The sequence below is a fragment of the Monocercomonoides exilis genome (genome assembly GCF_001643675.1).
Source record: "Monocercomonoides exilis strain PA203 chromosome Unknown scaffold37-1059404, whole genome shotgun sequence".
Classification (NCBI taxonomy): domain Eukaryota; phylum Preaxostyla; order Oxymonadida; family Polymastigidae; genus Monocercomonoides; species Monocercomonoides exilis.
Window position 1 is genome coordinate 600,380 of NW_027150582.1, and position 19,854 is coordinate 620,233.

At 39.4% G+C, this 19,854-nt stretch overlaps 6 protein-coding genes across 6 annotated transcripts; 4 read left to right on the top strand and 2 right to left on the bottom strand.

Annotated features, from left to right (window-relative positions):
* Positions 1 to 887: 887 nt before the first annotated feature.
* On the top strand, positions 888 to 2,920 carry MONOS_6629 (uncharacterized protein; the record flags this gene model as incomplete). The annotated part of the gene is made up of 2 exons (XM_067876873.1): positions 888 to 1,136; positions 1,268 to 2,920. The coding sequence occupies 2 exons, from the start codon at positions 888 to 890 to the stop codon at positions 2,918 to 2,920; spliced, it is 1,902 nt and encodes a 633-aa protein (XP_067723443.1).
* A 522-nt stretch (positions 2,921 to 3,442) lies between these two features.
* On the top strand, positions 3,443 to 4,954 carry MONOS_6630 (uncharacterized protein; the record flags this gene model as incomplete). The annotated part of the gene is made up of 5 exons (XM_067876875.1): positions 3,443 to 3,550; positions 3,647 to 3,803; positions 3,924 to 3,985; positions 4,175 to 4,608; positions 4,858 to 4,954. The coding sequence occupies 5 exons, from the start codon at positions 3,443 to 3,445 to the stop codon at positions 4,952 to 4,954; spliced, it is 858 nt and encodes a 285-aa protein (XP_067723444.1).
* A 1,093-nt stretch (positions 4,955 to 6,047) lies between these two features.
* Positions 6,048 to 6,257, top strand: MONOS_6631 (uncharacterized protein; the record flags this gene model as incomplete). Its single annotated transcript, XM_067876876.1, has 1 exon — positions 6,048 to 6,257. The coding sequence occupies one exon, from the start codon at positions 6,048 to 6,050 to the stop codon at positions 6,255 to 6,257; it is 210 nt and encodes a 69-aa protein (XP_067723445.1).
* A 2,840-nt stretch (positions 6,258 to 9,097) lies between these two features.
* Positions 9,098 to 9,517, bottom strand: MONOS_6632 (uncharacterized protein; the record flags this gene model as incomplete). The annotated part of the gene is made up of 1 exon (XM_067876877.1): positions 9,098 to 9,517. The coding sequence occupies one exon, from the start codon at positions 9,515 to 9,517 to the stop codon at positions 9,098 to 9,100; it is 420 nt and encodes a 139-aa protein (XP_067723446.1).
* Positions 9,518 to 13,591: 4,074 nt separating this feature from the next.
* Positions 13,592 to 13,959, bottom strand: MONOS_6633 (uncharacterized protein; the record flags this gene model as incomplete). The annotated part of the gene is made up of 2 exons (XM_067876878.1): positions 13,592 to 13,813; positions 13,882 to 13,959. 2 exons carry the CDS (start codon positions 13,957 to 13,959, stop codon positions 13,592 to 13,594), a joined length of 300 nt encoding a protein of 99 aa, XP_067723447.1.
* A 1,470-nt stretch (positions 13,960 to 15,429) lies between these two features.
* On the top strand, positions 15,430 to 19,465 carry MONOS_6634 (putative Ubiquitin carboxyl-terminal hydrolase; the record flags this gene model as incomplete). The annotated part of the gene is made up of 4 exons (XM_067876879.1): positions 15,430 to 15,595; positions 15,697 to 15,927; positions 15,981 to 18,619; positions 18,869 to 19,465. 4 exons carry the CDS (start codon positions 15,430 to 15,432, stop codon positions 19,463 to 19,465), a joined length of 3,633 nt encoding a protein of 1,210 aa, XP_067723448.1.
* Positions 19,466 to 19,854: the final 389 nt, after the last annotated feature.

The window sequence follows — 19,854 nt, forward strand, 5'->3', positions numbered from 1 at the left end:
GTAGTACAGTATTTTGTCTCAGGTGTGAGATGAAACCACAGCAGATTCATTCGAAGATTCAACAGTAGGTGCCAATTATGATATGATGATCTTATCCCTTGGTGTATTGTTCTCTTCGCTTCAAAGCCTCCGAAATAGCAAAGGAAAATTGTATGCAACTCCAGTTGAAGATGACGAAAATGAAAAAAATTCAAAGAGAAAAGATAACTGCTGAACTGCGCTGGCCAGAACAGACATCACAACAAAGGGGAAAAGAGACTCATTAGAAGCGAGCAGAGTGATTTAACGCCTCCAGCCTGCCCTCGAATCGGGCTTTGAAGCAGCGAAAGCGATCGCAGCCCTTACAGCAAAGGAGCTGAAGAGAACTCACCAGTTTGAGGAGGATAAAGAGCGGCTTAGAGGACTGTTTTGCGCTTATGCGCTTATTACAGACTGTATTAGCAGAATTAACCTACAAAAGGTTATACCCCAATCAGGTTGGGAAAGCGCGAAAGGCTTTTTTGAAGGAGGAATGTCAAAAGATGTTCCGGAGAACCTGAGGAAGTTGGTAAATAGCACCAGCTTTTTTCAAGCAGAGGGGGATGTTTCAGGATTCGAAGTATCACCAGTTTCCCCAACAGCCTTCGGCCTTGTCGCAGCCAGGAGCTGACGCTCAAGGAGGTACATCACAGGCAGGAACGCTCAGGGCTTCGCTTACAGACAGTTCCAAAAGCAGGGCTTCGATGGGAGTTTCACGATTTTCAAGATAAGAAGGTGATCAACACAGGCCCTTCCACAGCATACCCCAGCATCACCTGGGAGAGTTGCTTCGATCACAGTTCCCCTCCCCCAGCTCCCCAGAGGATTCGGGGGGGACCAGCTACAGGTACAGCTTCTGGATCGAGCCAATGGGACTGGAAGAGGCGAGGGGGAAGGAGTCCGCGCTTTGCCGCGAGATCGAGAGAGGAGAGAGAGAAGCAAATTACAGCGATATGAATACACAACGAGCAACCGTAGCTCCGGGCGAGAAGCGATCGGAGACAGAAATGCAGAAACAACAGGTGAACGTCAAAGAGACTCTGAGCTCGTTAGACCAAAGGAAGGAGAGAGAACGAGAAATCACAGGAGAATCGGAGAGACAGATATCGATTGAAGATGTGCAACAAAAGGCAACGAGAACAGAAGAAGACTCCACATATCCCCGAGTGACGAGACAGATGAGCGAGAGGAGGAACGAGAATTGAGTCTTGAGAGCTTCTGGGACTGTTATCGGGTCCCCAATTGGGAGCACACTGGAGGTGAGCTCGAAGACAGCAATCGCAGAAACTCTCGAAGGGGAAGAGGATACACAGATTCAGCATGGCCACAAGACGCCAGAAGTGAATGGGAGTACAGTGATTGGACCACCGTAAGAGCAACTTCCTGGGAGACTGGTGAACAGGCTAAGCGAGTGGAAGAAGATTGGGGGAGACAAACTAGTGAGCCGTGGAATAAAAGCTCGATGGAAAAGTTCCCAATCCCCAACCTTACTCGAGGAGAGAAAATACAAACAAGAATTTCGGGGAACAACGGAAATGACGAACAATTACTTATCCCTCTTGGAGGAGGAATTGAAGGACGGAGTGGTGAAGCCCATTCAGGAGTCGGAGGTGAAGTGGTTCAATCCGACATTCATGGTGATAAAGAAGAATGGAAAGTGGAGAAAGATACTAGATTGCAGGGCGCTAAACGAGGAAGTGCAGGGAAAGCATTTCAAGATGGATGCCCAGGAGACAATAGTGGAACTCCTGAAGGAGAACGATTAGATGACCACTCTCGACATATCGAGTGCATACCAGCATGTCAAAGTGAACAAACAACTCATTCCATTCCTGTGCTTCAGCTTTCAAAAGCAATGCTACACTTACGTGGGGATGCCATTTGGAGCAAAGGACGCTCCCAGAGTTTTCACGAAGATAATGAGACGGGTAGCGTCATATATCAGAGAACATTGGAAGGTAAAGCTGGTGATATTTCTGGACGACATTCTCCTCATGCACCCAGACAGGGATGCATTGAGATCGATCTCACAGGAGATAGCCCAGTTCCTGAGAAATCTGGGCTGGATTCTGTCGGAGGAAAAACTGAAGTTGGAACACACAAGGAGTGTGGAGTTTCTGGGATTGCTCTGGAACTCGGAAAGGATGGAAGTGACGCTCCAAGAAAGGAAGAGAGTGCTGCTCCTGGAGGATGTGCGAAATTGGATGGCACATGCAAAGAAAAGGAGGAGACAAAGGACGAGGGATTTAGCAGCACTCCTCGGGAGGCTGAATTTTGTGAGACTGAAACACACGCCAGCGAGTTTGTGGTTGACGAGTGTGCAATATGTGCTGAGGCAGGCGATAACCCGCGGGGGCTGGAAGGGAACGGTAATAGCCAACCCAATGATGTTAGGAGAATTAACACATTGGAGGAAAACTCTGCGAGAGAACAGACCAAGGAGTCTGAGGAGAAGGAACAGACCAGCAGAACTAACAACGGATGCATCAGAGCTGGGTTGGGGTGCAGTATTAACAATACCGAGGGAGAACAAAGAGGAGAAGATATATGTCCACGGAAGATGGATCCTCCAGGAAAGCATGCTTGCAATCAACGAGAAGGAGTCCAGAGCAGTGTTGAGGACTTTAGAAAGGAAAGGAGCATGGCTGAAAGAACAGAGGAGAGACCATATTTGTCTGAAGACAGACAACGTGTCCACGAGATGGACGATTCAGAAAAAGAGGGGAGCGCCATCGCTCATCCCAACACTGAGAGCGTTGGAGAAAAAACTGCACAGCCTGGATATTACAATACAAACGGAACATCTCCCGGGGGAACAGAATACAGAAGCAGATGTACTCAGCCGGATGACGAAAAAGCCGGACTATGCACTGAGTTGGGAGAAAGTTGCAGAGATATTTAAAGAAATTGCACCGAGAATACAAGAGACAATTTTAGAACAGATTGCTCTGGTGCCTTGCGGAAGTACTTGGAAACTATCCTCTCTGAAAAAAAAGAGAAAGAAAGAATTGTGAGAAAACAAGATAGCACTAGTCCACCCGTTCCTGAGAAACATTGGACGGACCCTGAAAGAGAAGATGAAGGAAGCCCAGAGGGAACAAACGATTCTGATTCTGCCAGCCTGGCGGGGGCAGACCTGGACCCCGCTACTGCAGCTTGGGAATTAGAATAAGACCCTGGGGACATTTCAGGAGTGCATGATACCGGGAGCGAAGATGAGAAGGGAAGGCTGGAAACTACCCCCAGGAGAAATAATAAGTGTTATACTGGAGAGGAAAATATCCAAGGAAGGGACCTCTTTTTGACATAAGGAGAATACGTTGGAGCAAAAGACATAGCAGCAGCAATACTTTGAAATCAGAAGAGTGAGAGAGATACGTGGAGAGCCCTGCGAAAATTCAAGCAATTTCTAGATAGAGAGAGCATGGATGACACTGACCCCCTCACAACCAGAGATGCCAAATGGATTATGGTAGAGTTCACCGAAACACTCTCGAATACGAACCTCTCAAGCGGAGTGATTCATCAGACAGTACGGAAAGTTCTGGATTCTATTAACCTTTTTTGAGAGACCAAGATTGATGTGAAGGATATTGAAATATTACCAAAAATTTATGTGTGTGAGAAGCCGAGAAAGGGCATGCGACACAAATCAATGTGGGACTTGACAATCATTACGAAATGGGCTGAAATCACCCAGGAGAGGAAGTACCCACAAATCCTCCAGAGGAGAGCTCTCATCCATTATATAATTTTCGGTGCTTTTAGACCAGCAGAGCTGGAAAGTATGAGAAGTGAGACAATGATATTTAAAGATAATTTTGTCCAGACTCAAGGACAAACGAAAACATCAGGGGGAGAGAATGTGAAGGTTAAAAAAAATTAACATCCAAACCCACGAATAGATGCTGTTGCAGCGCTCCAACGTTGGATGGGTTATACAAAGACAACCTTTAGAGAGGAACATGTGTGGTTCGATATCAAGGAGAGGCAACCTGCAAACTTGCAGAGGATTAAAGAAGAATTAATGGCTGTCTTGAGAGAGAACGGAATACACGACACATTTACCGCGTACTCGATAAGACACGCTGTGATAACACATTTGGCAAGACAACAAGATGCAGATTGGAAAGCAATAAATGCGTACGTGAGATAGGCGCCAGGTTCTAGAGGAGCCCAGGAGAATTACACCGTGCTACCAGTTCAAGACACGAGATGGATCCTGGAGACAATCTGCGGCCCAGTATCCCTTGCTGAAAAGGGAGACAAGTCGGAAAAAAATAGCGAAAGAAAGGATATTATCAACAAGAATACAGAAGCTGAAACAAAGGAGTATCCGGGAGAGACAACACAAGTTGAGGGAGAAGGGGACATGAGCAAGAGAAAGAAGTCGAAGAGTCGAGGGCCAATTCGAGAGAGGAGCTCGCATCACGAGAGCGATTTTATAGAACCCCCCAGAGGTGATGAGACATCCCCCATAATTCCCCGCAGCATCATGGAGCTGACGGAGGGCAGACTAACTGCCTCACAGAAAAAGTTTGAAACTTATCGGAGGAAACGCGGAGAGAGAAGCATTGGACAAATTGTCAGGTCCTCTCAAGCGCAGAATACCCGATCAAGGATACCCTGAAAACACACCAAGAAAGGGAGATAGAAGAGACAAAAGCCGCACCTACATCTTCCGTCCCTCTATTCATCCGCTGCATGATATTGTGCAAGGCAGGAGGGTTTAAGATCAGGAGAGAAAAGAGAGCGAGGGGTTTCAGGACTCATTATTGAGGAGTAAACCTGCTCCTTGCGTTTGTTGATTCGCTCCATTGCGAATTCATAAAAACGCAGTGAGACAGGTTTGCTCCGAGATAATAGGAATACGGATGGAAAGACGATAGGCGGAGTGGTGCGAGGGGGAGCCAGAAGGGTGTGGGGAGATGACTAGAAAAAAGGGCGAGACATAGAAAGAGAGAAAGAAAGAATAAACGCCCGAAGTGATTAGTGTACGCCGTGAGTCCGGAAAGATACAAATAGAACGAACATACAAGTTTAATCAAAAGCTCTCTATCCAACACGAGAACGATTGTTTTCACAAAGAAGAATTTCATTCCAAATATATTGTGTGTGATTATTGAAATTGCTCTGCTGGATCAGCAGAAGAGCGGGAAGCAGAGCACATCTCACGCAGTTTTCTTTTCCACGCCTCGTGAAAGCGAGAGTGGTTTTTCTTTCTGCTCCGTTTTGAGCTTTCGCCTCACCGAATCCCTGCACAGCCTGCAGGTGAGAGCTCCGAGGGGCTATGTCCCCTGCCCTCTGGTATTCGTGACCAAGGCGAAAAGGAGAAGAAGGTGGTGAAGTGAAGCGGACAATTCATAACACACTTTTTTATAGTTTTTATGTTTTTGTCTATATTTTCATCTCACCCTTTTATCCACGTCATATTTGGGAGGGCGAAGTTCTCACTTAAACCACCAACAAATCGTAATCAATACTCATTTTCTTAAAGCAAGCCTGAATCTCAGCGTATTATTAAAAAATTCAAATGAAAGGAAGGAGAGGAAGACAATGAAAGAAATATCACAAAGATGGATGAAAAAGTGTTTGCTTTAGAAGATGACTTAGAGGAAGGTGAAGATAAAGAACTGTTTGAAACGTTCAGATAAGAGAAGGAAGAAAGATGAAGATGAAGATTTCGGAGAAACAGAACCCATCGGAGATATACATTCACCTTTTCCGTTTTTGATTTTCTTTTTCCTTTTTCACAGTCCAATCATCAATCATTAATACAATTTACTCCTTTTCCCTCCTTCTCTTTAAATCTACTTCTTCTTCTTCTTTTCCTTCTTCATATACATATTGTTCATCTGCTATTTTTTTGCTCCTTTTTCTTTCTCATCTCCATTTGATCCATTTTCTTTTTCATTTCTCAACTCTCCCAAAAAATCAACACTGCTCATCAAACCGCAAGCATTTGCGTGTGGCTGAGTCAAACGAAGATAATCATCCGAATGGAGACATGAAACAGACTGTGATTGAAGATGACGATGCAAAAGGAAGATGATGTTGATGGAGGAGAAAATGATGATATCCATGATGGTGATGAAAATGCTGAGAAAAATAAAAGCGAAGAAAATGAAGAGGAGGAAGAGGCAGTACATCTGAAGAGTGCAAAGGCGGAGAAGGCATCTGAACACAAGAGCAAGCAAAACCTTCACAAGTGCTCCAAAAGTGGATCTTCGACTGCATAGGCGTGTGGCAAACACTCTAAAACTGAGTGTGTAATCAGATAGAAACATTTGCGATGCAGATGGCTGGCTGGCCGATGGATAATTGCAATCACAGACACAACAATTCGAATTCGAGATCATATATGAAGAGGAATATGAAGAAGAAGAAGAAGAAGATGATGATGATGATGATGATGATGACGACGATAGAGGAATTTGTTTGCATTCTTCTTGTCGCATCGTGACAGAAGCATTGCTGCTTGGAAGCTCAAAATGAGGCCGACCCCCAACATTCAATGCATTTGAAGTAGATGAAGGTGAAGATGGAGAAGAAGGAGAAGATGGTGAGGAATGAGGAGGAGAAGTGGATGAATGGAGGGAATCTGAAGGAAAATGAGATTATGGTTGTGATGAGCGAGCATCATCCTTCTTCTCCTTCTCATTCCCTTTCACAAAATTTCGAATGCCATTATGCCGACCAAGAAGACGATGTTTTGTCGCTCCTCTCTTCCCTTCCCCGCCTTCTTCCCTCTGTTCTCCCAAATGAAGCAAAAGTGACTGAGTTTCTTCATAAAATGATCATGGAAACTTTTCAGGCTCGCAAAATTTGTCACATAATTCATCCCAAGTCATCTTCTTTTGCTTTTGATGAATACGCACCTTTGGCTTTTGAGGATATGGGAATACTTTGTTGCGAGTGTCTTTTTTAAAGCCCTAATTATTTGTTTCTTCTTTTGTTTCCTCTTCCTCTTTCTCTTCTTCTTCTTCTTCCTCGTTATCATCATCATCGTCTTCGCCTTCGTCATCGTCAACTTTCATCTCATCTGACATTTCCTCCAAATTTTGGTTGATGTGCGAGAATTGAATGAGAACGCACTGAATAATTGGAATGTGAAGAGGCTACTCGCTCTTGCACTTCTGTGATTGTGAAGATGTCTCCTGTTGCTCTTCTTTGCTGCGCATCCTGAAGCATTCAAAGAAGTCCATCATGGATATCACATTGAAGGAGTGATCAGCTAAAAGCAGAAGAAGTTGCAGAAGCAGATACAGAAGCAGAAAATGTAGATAAACAAGAGAGAGAGTTCACTCGGTCGGAGACATTCACAAGAAAATCAATGACATGGAAGGAGAATACACATGGTGATGGAGAAATCTCTCTGAGGTTATCTCTGTTGCAATTCACCCCCCAAACAAGAATTGCTTCGATGCAATTGTCTTTTCATATTTGTCTCCTTCATTCTCTGAAAATAAAGAAAAAGGCATTTTCCTTTTCTTGTTGCATGCCTTTTTATCTTCTTTTCTTTATTCATCACAACGTTTCTTCCATTTTTATTTGTTTCAGATGATACTCCATCAAGAATGAATATTTCGTTTTTCTGAATAGCAATTAAAGACAAAGTTTGAAGGCGATTTCGTTGAGAATTAAAAAAAACATTGTTTTTATCGATCACAGAAGATGTTGGAGTGCAAAAAAGACGATTAGAATATAAAGATAGACTTTGTTCAGATGGCATTTCATCATCAAAATCGTGAATGGTAATTGGAACGAAAGATAATTCAATGATTGATTTGCTGTATTGAAGGGAAGGAAACGAAACAATTTTCGATTACATTTAACATCTCTGCAGAATTGAAATAGATAAATGTATCCGAATGATGAAAGTCTTTTCCAAATGCCAAGCAGGAGGAAGCAGCAAAAAAGTCAAAGATAACGAATAAAACGAAGGAGACGAAGAAGGAAAATAAAAATGGAAGCAGAGAAATCCAAAAAGAATTTGATGATTTTTCCGATGAAGAATATGAAAAGGTTTCACATTGCGTTGTTGATTGAATATAATATCTCATTTAACAAGTTGATTTCGCAAGGAGATAATAATTCAAATCACAATTTTTAATGACGATATTTTCAAGCCTATCAATAGAATTACAGGCATAGGTGAATTTAAGGTCCTTTATCAATTCTTGATTATTCTATAAAATAATATGATAAATAAAAAGCATATTTAATAGTAAAACATTTGTATGGACAGGAATTTTGAAATTCTTTACGATCCTTGAGAAAAAACTATTTTGAATAATCACCCATAAATTTGAGTATTATTTCAAATTATTGATAAAAATTGATAATTTTAAAATAATAAGCTGCTGGAAGGTCATTTATTATTATACACTCTTATTATATTTATTAAAATTTGAGAAATGGGTGATTTTTTTTGATATCATAAAAAAAGATCAAAAATTGAAAAAACGAAATCTATTGTGGTATTTTCTGATCATATAACAAGAATTGATTTTTCATGAGTATTGAGCATGTCTTGACAAAACATTTATTTGTTTTATTTATTTAAACAAAAATTCATTCCTTTTTTATATTTTTGGTGAAAATGTATTTTTTGATCAAGTTTTAAAAAATTGAACCAAATACAAATAAATAAAACTTCAGAAAGATATAGAAGTTTCAAGATTTACTGAACAATTCCGATAATTGGAAAATAAAGACAAAAAACATTGGAAAAGTTTGGAATTTTATTAAAATTATTATTTTTTTGATTTTCAAAAAAAGACAATAGTTTGATATCTTTTATTTCTTTGGATTTAACATCTCAAAATCATCATTCCAGCTTTGTAGCTCAGCTTCAACAGCAAAACAAAAGATAGAACTGTGGAAAAGAATATATTTCCAACAATAACAACTGATTCAAATTCGTTATCTCTCTCTATTCTCCTGATTATTTGGCGTTCAAACTTTCTTCTCCATCCCCTTTGTTCTTCATCCAAAATTTTCCATTATTGTTTCTTTCACATTCTCATTCCACATACATCCTCTATCGCTCCTTAATCGCCAAAGAAATTCATTCCACTCATCCTGCACTTCCTCTTCTTTCTTCTTTTATTTCTTCATTAATTGCCACTTCACCTGCCCTCTCCCTCTCCCTCGCCAACTGCACCATCACCAACATCAACTCAGAACAGCTGAACCAACAAACTGCCACCAATGGCGGGTGCATCTCATTCGCCTCATCTGCCTCTGACAATACGTTTTCTGTGAGTGACACCATCTTCTCCAGCTGCTCTGTGATCGAGGATGCAAGTTCTGGAGGAAGAGGCGGTGATCTCATGATCGAGTTCAATGAAGGCTCACAAGTGTCAGAATCCTCCTTTTCCATCACCAATATCGTGTTTTCAGCCAACAAGGCCAGTGTCGGAAGAGATATGTATTTTGTGTGTGAATCCCTTGTCACTTCTGTGAAAGAGCCCTTGTTCGCCTTCATGAGAAGCATCACTCAGAAAGACAACTCGGCTGTTGCACATGATAGAACAGAAGCATTCGGTGATTGGGATGCCGATTAATAAATCTTTAACAACGGGCATACAGCTAACAATGAATACGTGGAAAGCATACTTGGTACCAAGGAAATGAATTGCGAGTTGGAAAAGACTCCCTACAAGAGCGCGCAAAACGCTACAGGTCTTCTGAAGAAGGTGCAGATCATAAGGCAGAAATCATTTCATGAGTTGACTTGTCGGTGAAAATATGTGCAAACGAAGGCAAAGTCGAAGATATTTGAAGAGAAGGCACACAAAATAGAAGAAAACATCTCATATGTGCATTTGATGGAATCAACATTGCTTGTCGGGCATTTATTCTCTTCTTTCATAGAATTTTCCATTAAATATGCCTTTTAAAATTTATAAGTTTCCCTCATCGTTTCATCTTCTGCACATGTTGAAGGAATGCGACGTTGTGTAACCTGGCGAACACTATTTTTGAACTCATCCATTTCATTAAAGAATTGCTCTAATACTCTTTCTTTTTAATCTCCGCCTCTTTCAGCTTCCAAACAAAAAAAGGCAAAATCGTCCTCCTTTTTTGATTTCGCGCCGACTGATCAGTTTCTTTCGACAAGAAATCACATCTGTTGTTATTAAAACTTGGCCACATATCGCAATTGAATGAATATGCCTTTTGTGCTTCCGAAAAGATAATAAAAGATGATGCTTGGTCCTGAATTTGACGGGAGTTGAAGAAATGAGATAATTATATGCTAACTCGGAAGCTCTGCTGAATTGAACAAAACAAACATTTGACTAAGTCGATGCTCTGATCCAATGCCAAATAAGAGGAAACAAAAAAGAAGAAGTTGAAGAGGGCGTTGATGACAATGATGACGAGGATAAAGAGGGATATTCTGCTTTTAATAAAGTTCATTGCTGAAATGAAGTGGATGTGACTGACTATATTGATGATGAAGAGGAGGCGGTGGTGATAAAAGGTTAGTTGAAAGTGAAAAGTTGAATGAGAAGAGTCTCAGACAGAGATGAAATATCATGTAGATCAATTGACCTTTTCTTTTCCCTCACTTTTTTCTATTTTCTCATGTTCTTTCTTCTTCTTCTAGTCTTTCAGCTTGCCTCTACCATCTCCTGGATCTTCTTCTGCTCTCCTTAGACCATGTTCTTCGCAGTCAGTGTTCGTTTTATCTGCTCGTCAATCTCTTCTCAGTCTTTCGTGACTTCTGCTCACTCCAGCTCTGTCAGCTTCTTGATCATCTCTTTGTTCTTGTAATGTTCCTCGATCATCTTGTATTTCACTTCTAGCAGAACAGCTCCTTCCTCTCTTTCCTTCCACAAGCCTCCCAAACACTCTGTTCTCTCTTTCTATTTGCACAAATAAAACAACTTTCTCGTTTTTGTTGATTTGTTTCTTTCTTTTTCCATTTTTTCTTTTCTGTTATCTCTTTCAGTATCATCTGCATTTTCCTTAATGAAGCTCTTTCGTTTTCTTTGATTTCATCATTTTCAGGAATTTTTTGTGTTATAGATAGACTTCCAAAGATATATCCGCATTCTGTTTCTTTTTGGTGACATTTCTCTTCTTCCAATTGAACACTTCTTGTAAGATCTCTTTCTGTCTATCAAAATTATCTTTTCTTTCGCCAATTACTTTCACAGAACAGCTTTCAATCTTTTCTCAAGCTGAAACTCTTCTTTTTCTGTCTCTCTTTCATCATCTCTAATATAACTTCCTTTCCCCCTTCTTCTTCTCATTGTTCACCATCTCTTCCTCACATTCTTCACGGCTTCTTTATTGATATCCGATCATCTTGTTTCACTTGTCCATGTCATCCTCCTCTTCAGCTGCCCCAACGCAATTTGAAACTAAATCTTCAACTTCTTCGATAAGTTTACGAAATGTAATTTATCCAACACATCTTCGTACCTGAGTCACTTCTCTTAAATGAACAAAAAAGGATATTCGAACGTCCAACAAACATCTCAATGAATTATACACAGAAAAGTTGTCCATTTCGCACAAAACGTCAGAAACAGGAGAAGATAACTTGGAAGCTGAAAGAGGAGTCAGCGTAGATAATAGAGGCGCCTGTGGAACAGATGTCAGTGACATTTGTGAAGAAGTATTTAAAGAACAGTGTGCTTTTCCAATGTCAGAAGACTTTTATTACTTGAATAATCCATCGGAGATCCGAAAATATAATTTGAAGGCAATGTGACCTTTCGCTCTTTTCTTTTCTGGCGCATTAGAGAATTTAAAGTTACAAACCTTGCATTTTGTATTTTTTTCTTCGATTGCTCTAACTACATAAGCTGAAGATAGCAAAAGAAGATCTCAATTTTTATAAGATTCTCAGCACAGTTCTCTTTGTTCTGAAGTTGCAGCTGCATTCCCAAAGGAGGCAGACGAGCTGCGCTGCCTTGCTTGTTCGTTGCTCCTGTTAAAATAAGCCCTTGAATTCACTGAATCCCTTGTGATTGCATAAACCACTGTTGCATTATTCCTTGATGAGAATACAATGGAATTTAAACGGAACCACAGCCAGAAGAAGAGCCAGAAGACGGATTCAACAAGGAAGGGAGAGATCCAATTACTCCACTCATTTCGTCCGCATGAGTCGTCCTTTTTCATCCTGTGAAACTTCTTCACAACTGCATCAGAAGCTCCAGGTTGCCTTTGTTCTATCTTGACGTAACTTTTATTGCAGACTTGGTTGGACTGAGGTTGTTCATCCCAAACGCTTTTCTCTCCTCCTCCTTCTGCAAAATCCTGACCTTCTACTCCGCTTTTGCCTGGAATTCCACATCAAGCGCCTGCTTCGTAGTTTCATTAAGTAGAATGCTGCTGACCATTTTTCGCAATTGTAGTGTTAACGCAGCAGCTGCTTTAAGCTGTTCAACAGGCTGCCTCGCCAGCGCCAACATAAACTGATTCTCTTTGTTTCTCGCTTTTTCCAAAACAGGGCGGAACTGCCAAGTCGGGTGGCAATTTGAATGCCCCGAGATTTCGTCATGCGCTTAATGATACTCACTCTCAGTGGCTGCTTGCGGATGCTTGGCTGATGCGGGGCAATTGCCAAAGAGGTGGAAGATGAAGATTGAGAAGGCATTGGAAAAGAAGAAGAAGGAATTCCTTTGATTTTTCCAAGTTGAGAGTGCTGTGTGGAGAGTGAGGCGATGATGGAGTGATCATAAGGATTGCCTGAGTTTATGTGAGAAGAAACAACATAAGATAAAGAGGATGAAGAAGAAGCATTCATAGAAGAAGAACGACATGTTGAAGGGAAACATTGATACGAAAAGATCTGAAAAACTTTTGAATTTGCTTCAACATTATTCACAGCAAAAGAAGGAGAAGTATTCTGATTTTCAATTAAATAATTCCACTTCGAATTCATCGAAAGAGAAAGTTACAGAAGTGAATTCACCAAAATAATAGAATGCATCACATAAAGTTGTCCATCACACACACATTTCTATCCTTTTGCAATTTTTCCTTCGATCGGCAGAATCGTCAAAACCTGCAACTTGATATGCGGATGGCTCTCTTTCCAGTCATACAGGATGCCTCTCTTCTCTCTTCTCTCATTCGCCCTCTTCTGCAGAGTCGGGTGTCTCCTCGCGCGAGAACACACCAGACACACCAGACTCCGCTCCACGTCTCCGCGAGCCACACTTCCAAAGCCAATTCGCTCAAGCTGCAATAAGCACAGCTGTCCGAGCAGCGGAGAAAGAGGGGCTTAAATCGTTGTCTTTTTCTCATCTGCAAGCAGCTCTGCTCCTTCCTTTGCGATAAAGTCGTCGCTTGCCAACAGCGCTTGCAGCACTGGCTCCACATGAGTGATACATTCTGTCCATTACTTCCTTCTCTTAACTGCTCCTCCTTTCACATTCGCATTCATTACACTCACTAAGCTGTATCTGCTTCCCAGCTTGATCGGAATCCTAACCAAATGACCTATTTACATCAGCGAACGGAAGCTCCAGTATATCATCTGCTTCCCATACACAGGAACAATTCCCCTCGTGACATGGCACTCGAACAGAGGGAAAAAAGACGCCTATGCATTCAGCCGCTCCACTTCAGTCAGGTCGAGTCTAAAGTTGATGCTCATCCCTCCTTCATTCTGAAGCACGATTGACTGCAAAGGTGCATCCACCTCGCAGATTGGCACCTGTTCCAGAAAATGCATAGCCGTCGACTCTGCTCCTCGCCCGATCTCAAACACAGCATGCGCATCGGTAAGACTTAGCGTCTGGTACGCGATCTTCAAAACGTCGTGCTTCCCAGCGGAGCAGCACCCAAATAGAACGGCAAATGCAGCAGATTCCGCAGCAAGCGCATGCAAACCTCTTTGAAGATCAGCCCATCGAAGCGATTGAATGTTTCATCAGCAGGTGAAAGCTCGTTTGCAAACGCATGGTTCATCTGGCTCTTAGAAAGATCTTTTCATGTAACCACCTTCTTCGTGTTGTGGATGTTCACATCCACAACAGCTGCAGAAGGGAGGATAACCAGGCCAGCCACCACACACAATGCAGTTTCGTTGTGTTTGAATTGTATTCATAACATTTCGCCGGTTTCTTGCTCTTCTTCCCGACTCTGTAACAATAAAGAAGAAGCAGGAGAAATTCAAGCAGATTAAAATGGATCGTAAATACCTCTGTCAGCGTTGAATTTCTCTGGACAAATATTTAATTTCTTTTTGTCATTTCAATCGCGCGCACAGCACTGTAAGTGTGCATGAACGAAGTAAAGAGATGAAAAACACTTAGATTCTTTTTTATGATCTTGCTGATATGACTCCCATTTGTGGCTGGACCGACTGAACAGGCAGAGCAGTTGAAGGAAAAGCAGAAAGAGAAGAAGCAGACGATGATGGCGATAAATCAGCATTGCGTGTTTTGAGAGAAAGGAATAAAGGAGCAGGCAAAGAATAAGGAGAAAAAGAAGAAAAAGTAGAAGAAATGGAGGTTAAAAATGATGAAAGATTCATCAAATTATTTGACATAAATGAAGAACACTTTGGATTGAAAAAGATGAGGAAGAAGAAGCATTAAAGAAGATATGAATCATATTTGAATTTTGTTTACTAAAAAACAAAGTTCCTTTTCAGAAAAATCAAATTAATTAATATTGTCATAAACCCATTTCGAATTTTCATTTTTTCGTTGATCGGGAATTTGCAGAATTGATTATTTTTTGATTGTTTACGGTAAAAATGATATAAAGAAGAGATGGATATACGCAAAAACGTTTTCTGCAAATTCCCTTGTAATTAAAATCTTTCTGTGATCAATAAGATCAAATTGAACAATTTTTAGAATGAGTATTTTTTGAAATTTTTTTTTTAATTAAAGCTATCTTCATTATAAAATTTCAATCAATGAAATAAATTTTCAATGATTATTATTTGTCATTATTGAAAAAAGAATATTTTGAAAAAACTTGTCATTTTCCAGATAAATAAATATTAAAAAAAACCCTATTTTAATAAAAGTCATTTTTTAATATTCACAAAAAAATCTGTTATATACATTAAAAAATTGATTGAGACAGTAATGCTGATTTCTTGTATTATAAATGATATTCTTAACAATTTTTAAAAAATTTTTTTATTTTATTGTTTGATATTATAATTCTCAAATGATGTGGAAAACGAAATAAGATTCTTGTCAGTTTTGACTTGTTAGCAAATTTTAGAAGGATAATTTTAAATAATAAAAATTCATTTTTGGAAGCTCTTTGATTTTTTTTATTTGTCAATATTTCTTGGAATGAACACAAAGCTTAAAAATAATTTTTAAAAAAATTAATAAAAAAGTATAATAAATTCAAACAACAGCATATGAATCTCTAATATCATCAAACCATAATTAAAAATTTTTTTCAATAAAAATGTCTTATTCAAAACCTCAATCAACTCTAAATTCTCGATGCAAAGTTATTTGGAACGAAATAAAACGAATTGGAGGAGATGACGTTGATTCATTGCTCGTCTATCTCTTTTACAACTACAGGCAATCATCTTCTGTTATTAACGATTTGCTGAAGTCGTTGAATGGTATGGTTCTTAATATTTTTGTTTTGTGTTCAAAAAATATTATTTTAACTCTCTGATATTTTTTCTTTTTTATTTGTTAATTATTTATTTTTTTGAAACAGAATATCACATAAAGCTGTTAGAAGATCTGTCTGTGGTGTACAACAACGCACCGTTGCATACTCAGACAACAATGCTACAGGCGCTGTCTCGAAACACATCATTATCAGATTTACAGGAATATGGATATGATATCACAGAAGGAAAATTTATTTACGCCAAACAAACGCTGAAGAAAAACCAAGGCTTTATCATCCAGCCTCAAAAACCTCATCTTCCGTCTTGCAAAAGTGGTTTGTATTTATTTATTTGTTTTTTTTAAGAATAATTTTCTCTGTTTTTTGAGGCTTAAATGAACAGGACTGGGAAAAAGGAAACAACTGGATGTTGGCCCATTCAACTGAAGCTTCAACTTCGCTTCAGTCAGCAAAGAAAAAGCAGCGAGCTGAACCGGACTATACGAGATATATTGACGAAGCAGCTTGGGAAGATGAAATAATCACAGAAAACTCCTCTTCAAAGAAAAAACAATCTTTTTCATCTTCAACATCATCTCAGCAAAACAAAAACTCAAATGTCGTTACAGAAATAAATTCTCCTTCTTCAAATTCTTCTTCTTCTCAAGCTGTTGAAGCCCCAATCAGCACTCCAATAAGAAGAGAAAGGGATTCAACAAAAAGAAAAACAAATAAATCACATCATAAACGTCATTCATCTCCATCTCCAATACCAATTCATAAACTTTTCAAACAAAAAACAACCACATCATACACTTCATCTCTTTCATCTTCCTCATCTTCCTCATCTTCCTCATCTTCCTCATCTTCCTCATCTTCCTCATCTTCCTCATCTTCCTCATCTTCCTCATCTTCCTCATCTTCCTCATCTTCCTCATCTTCCTCATCTTCCTCATCTTCCTCATCTTCCTCATCTTCCTCATCTTCCTCATCTTCCTCATCTTCCTCATCTTTCAAAAAGAAACAAAAAGAAAATTTGCATTCTTCTCCTATAGAAGAATCTTCAGCTTCCTTTTTCAACGATGATGTGTGGGTTAGTGATCAATTAGTAGAATATGCCACTTCACCCAATCTTATTCCACCTCAAGCATTTCAAAATCTTCTTTCATCATTTTCAAAAGACAAAGACATTTCAGTGATTCAACAACAAAGCATTCAATCTTCAAGAAATGAAACATCTTTTCTGAAAAATATTTCTGAAAATATTATAAAAAAGAATGCAAAAGAAACTTCAATTAAAAAACATTCTCATTCTCAATCTTCTTCAAATTCATTAAATACTTCGAAAACATCATTTCAAAAAGCAAAAGGATTGCCAAACTTAGGCAACACATGCTATCTGGCCTCTCTTCTTCAATGCTTATCTTCAATCATTTCACAAAAGCCATCTTTACTCAAAAAACAAACAGCTCTGAAGAACACATCTTCGCGTGTTATTAGTGTTTGTCAACAATTGGCTAAAGATGGAACAGCAGTGCGTTCGTGGGTCCCATCACTGATCAATAAATGGGAAGACTTTTGTGGATATAGCAGCAGACAGCAACAAAATGTGACTGAGGCGTTTGACAATCTTCACCAACTTCTTCAAAACGATAAGATAATTGAAAAGGATACTTTTAATCCTGTTTTGATAACTCATTTCAAATGCCAACAATGTCAAAAAATATCAAATCGTTTCAATGATATTTGTAACAATGTGGTAATTAATTCATCATCTCCTCACAAAGGTTTATCTTCTCTCTTTGCAACAGAAATTTTGGCTGGAAAGAACAATGTTTATTGCGATGAATGCAAAGAGAAATGCTGTGCTGCTCGATGGGAGGAAATGGCTGCATTTCCAGAGGTTCTAGCCCTCTGTCATGAATGCACTGATGCTGCTAGTTCTGCTCCTTCAAGAACACTTCTGATTGAAACTGATCGTGTTCACCAGCGATCGTTAATCAAAGGGTTTTCAACAGAAAACGTTCAACAAATGCAAAAGAACAATAAGGAAATCATCATATATCATCTCATTGGGCAAATTCTTTTCAAGCGTTTTGATCTACAGAATGGACATTACATCGCTGTGATCAAAAGAAAGAGCGGAAACAACTGCATATGGAATATCTGTAACGACGTTGATGTGACAGAACTGAACATCGAAAATTGGACAAATGCATGGAAGGATCTTTATGCTCAAGGTTTCACTCCGTCACTCTCATTCTATATCAAAGAAAAAACAAAACCAACTTTATCATTCATTCAATTTGGTGGCTCCTTCTCTTCTTCTTTAGAACAATCAAATAAAAACACTTCAAATGACATATCATCATCATCATCATCATCATCATCATCATCATCATCATCATCATCATCATCATCATCATCATCATCATCATCATCATCATCATCATCATTGTCAGCAACAACATTAGCTTCAACAACAACTACTACTACGACGTCATCTGCATTCATCACTCCACCTCATCGAACAACTTCCATTCCTCCACTCTCTTCATCAATGACATCAAGCTACGGATTGGAAGCATTAAAGGAAAGAAGAAAGAAAACGGACATCTTTTCTCCCAATGAAAAGAGATTAATCTTCAAGCCCAAGACTAAATTATGGAAAGAGTTTTCAGAAGAAACGAATATCAAAGTATCTCTTTCCCATTTCTACAAGCTGGCAACAAACTTCTCCAAAGCGAAAAGACGAACGGATCTCTGCGGAATGTGCGAGAAGTTGGACTATCTGGAGAATAAACTCAAATCTTCACAAAACAAAAATGGACTTTCTTCTGCCGAGTTTCACGCTTTAAAACTTCTTCGACAACATCGTCTTGTTGCAGAAATGCAACGAAAACATTATCAATCTTCTGTCAACAATCTGAAAGAGGAAGAAGCAGTCTTCGTCTTCGACTTTAAAGAAAAATTGAAACTCATTATTAGAAAGAACCAACTTCAACAAGAATTTTTCAATTATCAACAGGTTTCTCAATTCACTGTCATTTCACTTCAAAAAATTAATAATCAACAAATAAAACGAACTTTCAACTTCTTCTCCGACTGCCTCTCAAATGATCACAGATTTGTTATTGAGTGTCTGGAATCTGTGATCAAAAGACACTTCTTCACAGACACTCACACTTTTAAGTTCTTCTGCGATTCGGGCCCACACAACCGAAATCGCTTCCTTCTTCACTTCATTCTCTCCAAAAAATCCAAACTTCTCAAAAAGAAACATACACAACTCAACTTCTTCGCTGAGCACCATGGAAAAAATATCTGCGATAGTGAATTTGGTTCGTTAGTTAATGCAATCGACAACAATCTTTCGACTGAACACATCACCACACTTCATGATTTGATCAACTTCTTCGAAAACAACATGAAAACTTCAACATCTGCTTCTTCAACTTCACAATCAAACATTTTTTCAACATCATCATCAAACTCTTCACCATCTTCGACATCTGTCAATGACTCTGTGCATGAGAGGTACTTTGAAGAATATGTACCATCACAACAAATCTCATGGCCATCATTGTCAGTTCCCCACATGAAAGATTACTTGTATTTTGAGCGCAAAGGCTCATTTGTCTGTGCTTCAGCTGTTGGATATCTTCCTCAACGCCCTCTGGTTGCCCTCGAATCTTCGACAATGAAAGTAAAAGTCCAAAGATCAAGAAAGTCATTTCACTCTGATATCACATCATCTAACTCTTCTCTTCTTTCTCAATCTTCTCAAGATCTTCTTTCAAGGAGATTTGAGCTTCTTCTTGACTCTTCTTCTATTTTTGAATCTCAAAATTGTATTAATGGTGTCCCTTTTTAAGAAACTAGTTGTTGTGTATGCTTAGCTGGCACTCTATCGGAAGGGTGCTGGACATGACTGTTCGCATTAGATATTGCAGCCTTCGGGCTGCTTTATCCGGACCTGGATACGACGAACAGCCTCCCAGGTACACAACAGTTAGAATCCGATTATTTTCTTGTGGTTTTTGTCCCTATGATGTCCCTATTATTGAATTGGTTATTGTCCCTATTAAATCTGAATATATCGAGATTCATTAATAGAGAGAGTTGTGAAGGAATTCATTGATCTTTGTGTGAGGTTTTTGGAAGGGAGAGTAGTTGAGAGTGTGAAATGTTGTTTTATCATTGTGTCTGTCTTTTTTCTTTGTTGAATTTGATCTTTTTGAGTCAAAGTTAGAGAAATATCAG